We start from the raw sequence: 4301 nt of genomic DNA, 5'->3' as shown, positions 1-4301 counted from the left end.
TCCTTTTTTTTTGTTTTTTTTTTTTTTTGGACATCACAAGCCGCCTGCCACAAAGAAAACTATTTCGTCATCAGAATCCATATTTTTATGAATGGCGCGAAACGTAATGCTTACATCACAGTTTGTAAAATCGTAGTAAATTCGTGTTGTGTGTGACTGCCTCCGTACGATTTTCGGATAAACTCAATCGTGACGTGCCAGAGATCACGACGTTCCGACCTTCAGAATCGCACCGTGTACGCCCGCCTTTACACTGTCAATAAGCGTGACCAGGGTTGCCAGGTTTTCACAACAAAACCCGCCTAATTGCTACTCAAAACTAGCCCAAAACTACAAAACGCGGTAAGTGTTAAAGTAGCCCAAAAACTTGGCAACACTGAGCGTGACTGATCCTCGAGCCAACTCTGCTCTAACTGTGTCGACTAGCAGTGGGAGTCAGATTGCCCCCTAATGGATGGCTAAAGATTTGTTAACTCATATTCATAAATTCTCAAGGGAATGTCTCTGAATTAACTGATGCTCGCGCCCCCCTGGTTGAAAACCCCTGCAGTAGGCTATATAACCGAGTATATTTTTATACTCAGTTATACTTCAATAGACTGAGCATTTTTTGACAAACGATAACATGCGCATCCCTAAACAAGCATTTAAAAAAATATAATAATTAACTGTTCTGTAGTAAACAGGGCTTCGCCTGTGAGCGAGAATTCAGCTGGTGACTGTCACATGAACAGTCATTAATAATGGATACGGGCTTGGCTTGCGTCTATCGGCTTACAATAGCGAGGAAAATACAGATCATCGCAAAATGACAAATTAGGATTGTTCGCTTGAACAATGACAGATACATTAAGATTTAGGCTACAGAAAGCGACGTTTCTGAGTGTACGCGTAAGGACCTGTAAAGGCTGATTTAGGCCAACAGAGCGAAGCGGTTCATTCATTGACTCGAGCCCGCTGCTGCTGCTGCTGCTGCTGCGTACATCCATCCCACTCAACTCACGCACGGCTGAACGCAACTACCGTAAAGTAACCAGAAAGCACTGGGCCATTTCCTACCTGAACAGCACGAGTGAAGAAGACACCTGCATCCGACGCTAGTTTCTTGACATTAAAATCCATCGTGTCAGCGTTTTCACTGTGTGCGTTTCAACAACATCGGCTTGTTGGTTGTCCCTGCAACGGGATCGATTGTGCAGGACGAGGCTGAATCGACAGCGCAACCTGGAGTTTAATGATCTTACCATCTGTTACATCAGCCATCCTCTACTCAGCCTAGTTTAGAGCTGGATGCTCATTTTAACCTCTCTGTTATTGTGAACACATTGTTTTTGGGAATTGTAACAATTTTCTTTTTTTATAAAGTACTTTTAATGAAAAATAACAATTTATAAAAGTATCCTCTGTGGTCTGTACAGGTAAACGGACCCATATTTTAAAACCCTTTCAGGATGTTAGCTTTCAGTAGTTGTTTCTTTTTTTATATACTAACTCATTCATACTGTTCTGGTTCTAAAGGCCTCCTGGTGGTTTCTTTTCACACAAATTATTTCTTGAATATTCAATTATATATACAATATATATATAGAGAGAGAGAGACTTTGGGAGGGTTTAAATTATATGTCAGTATACACTAATTATTAGGCTAAACCATAAAATTATTAAAAAGATTTTCAAAGATTTGTATTTTCCTTATACTAACCCTGCAACCTATAGCTTTAAACTGCTCATTTTATGACTTTCCATAAAATAAACATTACAGCATGATAAGATAAATGCAAAAATGTCCCTTACTTTCCTCCATTATTATAATATATTTTAATATTTTTCATTTTCATAAAATGTGCTCAAAAAATTCCCGCTCCAGCAATACATTGATAAATTACAAATAGCACAATACAAAAGCAGTTTGAGGCCTGAAAATGATTTAGCATTAAAGAAGAAAAGATGCGGGTAGACTATTAAATATTATTTTTATTATACTGCATAAATATTTCTGAAAACATTTGAATGCCCACTTATGTAGCTTCACATAAGTTTCTGAACGTGACAGACAGCAGGAAGGAAGGGACCCTGCTTTTGTTGAAAAGTTGTAAGTCTCAAAAGCCTTCCTGTCTGGGCAGCTGGTAATCAAATGGTAGCAATGTTCTTTTCAATAAATATGATATATGTAACCAGCATTACATAATTCATTTATCATTTGAAAACATGCTTAAAACAAATGTTACACTCTCCTTTGCTCTTGCATGTTTTCATAATAGGTTTTATCCTTATGCAGTCACTGCATTGTTACTTATGTAACAATTTTAAATTAATACAACTTTTAACTTTTGCATTTTTCATTAACTACAGTGTTCCAACAAGTACTTGCATTAGCATCGTATTTATTTAAACAAAAAGCTATAAAAACATTTGCTCTCAAATGTACATTCAGATCCTTTCCACTGTGTTAACATATTGAGGTATGTATGAGTCAGATGTGAGCACAGTGTGTCCATCCGTCATACGAGCGCTCTTATTTTATTTGGTGTGGTCCTGAACCCACTGGCACAACCTGTGACAGTAAGCTGGAGGACTAACTGTGGAGAATGTTTGTCGTGGGTGTCTCAGACTTTTCCACAGGTGCTCAAGCCTCTTTTTTAAACCATAAACAGTGAAGATGTCAATTATCCCGATGAAGTAACGCTGCTCGGGTCCATCAATTACATGAAGCGGGTTCTTGAAGTTGGGAAGTAGTCTCCGGTTCTGGGCCTGGAATATTTGTAGATCGGCTGACTCTGCTCCCACCATACTGGGTTGTTCAATTTTGTCTTCCTCAAGACTTGCAATGTCCGTTCCATCATTGCCTCTGTGCATTTCTGTTATGTGACACTGTGTTGAATGTAATTCTGAGGAGAGGGGTGTGGAGTCTTCCTCTGCCACCACCCCGGGAACAGTTGGCGAAGTGGCATGTGTAGGACTGGATGTTGCATTTACTGACCTAAGAGCCAGTCAGAGAGGAACACAGAACAGAACAACGAACCTTAACCAACTGAATGATTACCATCTAATGAAAATGTGTGGCTGTTACTTGTTTCTGGGTTGAAGCTCTGTTTTTCTGCAGCAGATTATTTCACCTGAACTTTCCATGCTGTTAAAGGTATAGTTCACCCAAAAATTAAACATCTTACATCATTTACTCACCCTCATGTCCTTCCAAACCCATATGACTTTCTTTTTGTGTGGAACACGAAAAGAGATGTTTTGCCGAATGTTCATGCTGCTCTTCTCCACACAATGAAAGTGAATGGCAACCAAAGACTGTAGCCCATACTGAAGTCATTTGTTAACTTTGTGTGAGGAACAGACTGAAATTTAAGTTGTTGTTCACTAAAAAGCTTGACAGTTATTATTCCCTTTCACTGTATGGAAAAGAGCAGCTTGGACATTGTGCTACATGTCCTTTTGTGTTCTATGGAAAAGACAAAGTCATACAGGTTTCAAAAGACATGAGACTGAGTAAATGATAAAGACTGCCATCTTTTTTTTTGGTGAACCATGAGGTTAAATGATGGATAAATGCAGTATATGAGATGATGTTCAATGAATAATGGAATGGTAGTAGCAAGGAATCGCATAGTTATTATCATAGTTTAGTAATTCATTTTTTGTTATTTCTTTGAGATTACTTTGAAAATGATATTGAAGCTAGATATGATAGCTACATGCCTGCCTGCCAATGGCCATTTGGAGTAGAAAGAGAAGGATCTGGAAACAGAGGTGAACATGAACATTCACAATCAGGGTAAAGCCTGTTATCCTTAAATACTGAACTAAACTAGAGATAAAGAGGAAGCAGAAAGAAACATCTTGAAGAAAAAATTGTCTCTGAACCATGAGAACAATGAAAGCATGAGCAAACATCAGTATTCTGCATTTAAAGGGGTCATATGATGCAATTTACATTTTTTCTTTCTCTTTGGAGTGTTACAAGCTCTTGGTGCATAAAGAAGATCTGTAAAGTTGCAAAGACTAAAGTCTCAAATCCAAAGAGATATTCTTTATAAAAGTTAAGAGTCAACCACGCCTACCTAAAACGGCTCACACCTTGGCTGTCTGTGGTCATTTTTGACAGAGAACAGTAGTGTTCCTTTTTTTGTTTAAAGGGGTCCTATTATGCTTTTTCACTTTTTCAACTTCAGTTAGTCTGTAATGTTGCTGTTTGAACATAAAAAAAGATCTGCAAAGGTACAAAGCTCAAAGTCCACTTCAAAAGGAGATATTTTATTTAACAGAAATCACTTTTCAAAAACTACAACGAA

At 38.1% G+C, this 4301-nt stretch overlaps 2 protein-coding genes across 2 annotated transcripts in view; both read right to left on the bottom strand.

Moving 5' to 3' along the window:
* Positions 1–1214, bottom strand: part of LOC107664415 (endophilin-B2-like) — a 31663-nt gene extending 30449 nt beyond the window's left edge. The window contains exon 1 of the mRNA XM_016454977.1: positions 1060–1214. Within this exon, the coding sequence (XP_016310463.1) occupies positions 1060–1122 (63 nt within the window). The 5' untranslated portion in view covers positions 1123–1214. The remainder of the gene's footprint in view (positions 1–1059) is intronic.
* Positions 1215–1922: 708 nt separating this feature from the next.
* LOC107664401 (phosphatidylinositol 4-phosphate 5-kinase-like protein 1) overlaps positions 1923–4301 on the bottom strand; it is a 13461-nt gene continuing 11082 nt past the window's right edge. The window contains exon 10 of the mRNA XM_016454958.1: positions 1923–2980. Within this exon, the coding sequence (XP_016310444.1) occupies positions 2521–2980 (460 nt within the window). The 3' untranslated portion in view covers positions 1923–2520. The remainder of the gene's footprint in view (positions 2981–4301) is intronic.

This window comes from Sinocyclocheilus anshuiensis, unplaced genomic scaffold, assembly GCF_001515605.1.
Source record: "Sinocyclocheilus anshuiensis isolate Anshui unplaced genomic scaffold, SAMN03320099.WGS_v1.1 scaffold351, whole genome shotgun sequence".
NCBI lineage: Eukaryota > Metazoa > Chordata > Actinopteri > Cypriniformes > Cyprinidae > Sinocyclocheilus > Sinocyclocheilus anshuiensis.
The sequence above is the reverse complement of the archived record's forward strand: the minus strand, read 5'-3'. Positions and strand labels throughout refer to the sequence as shown.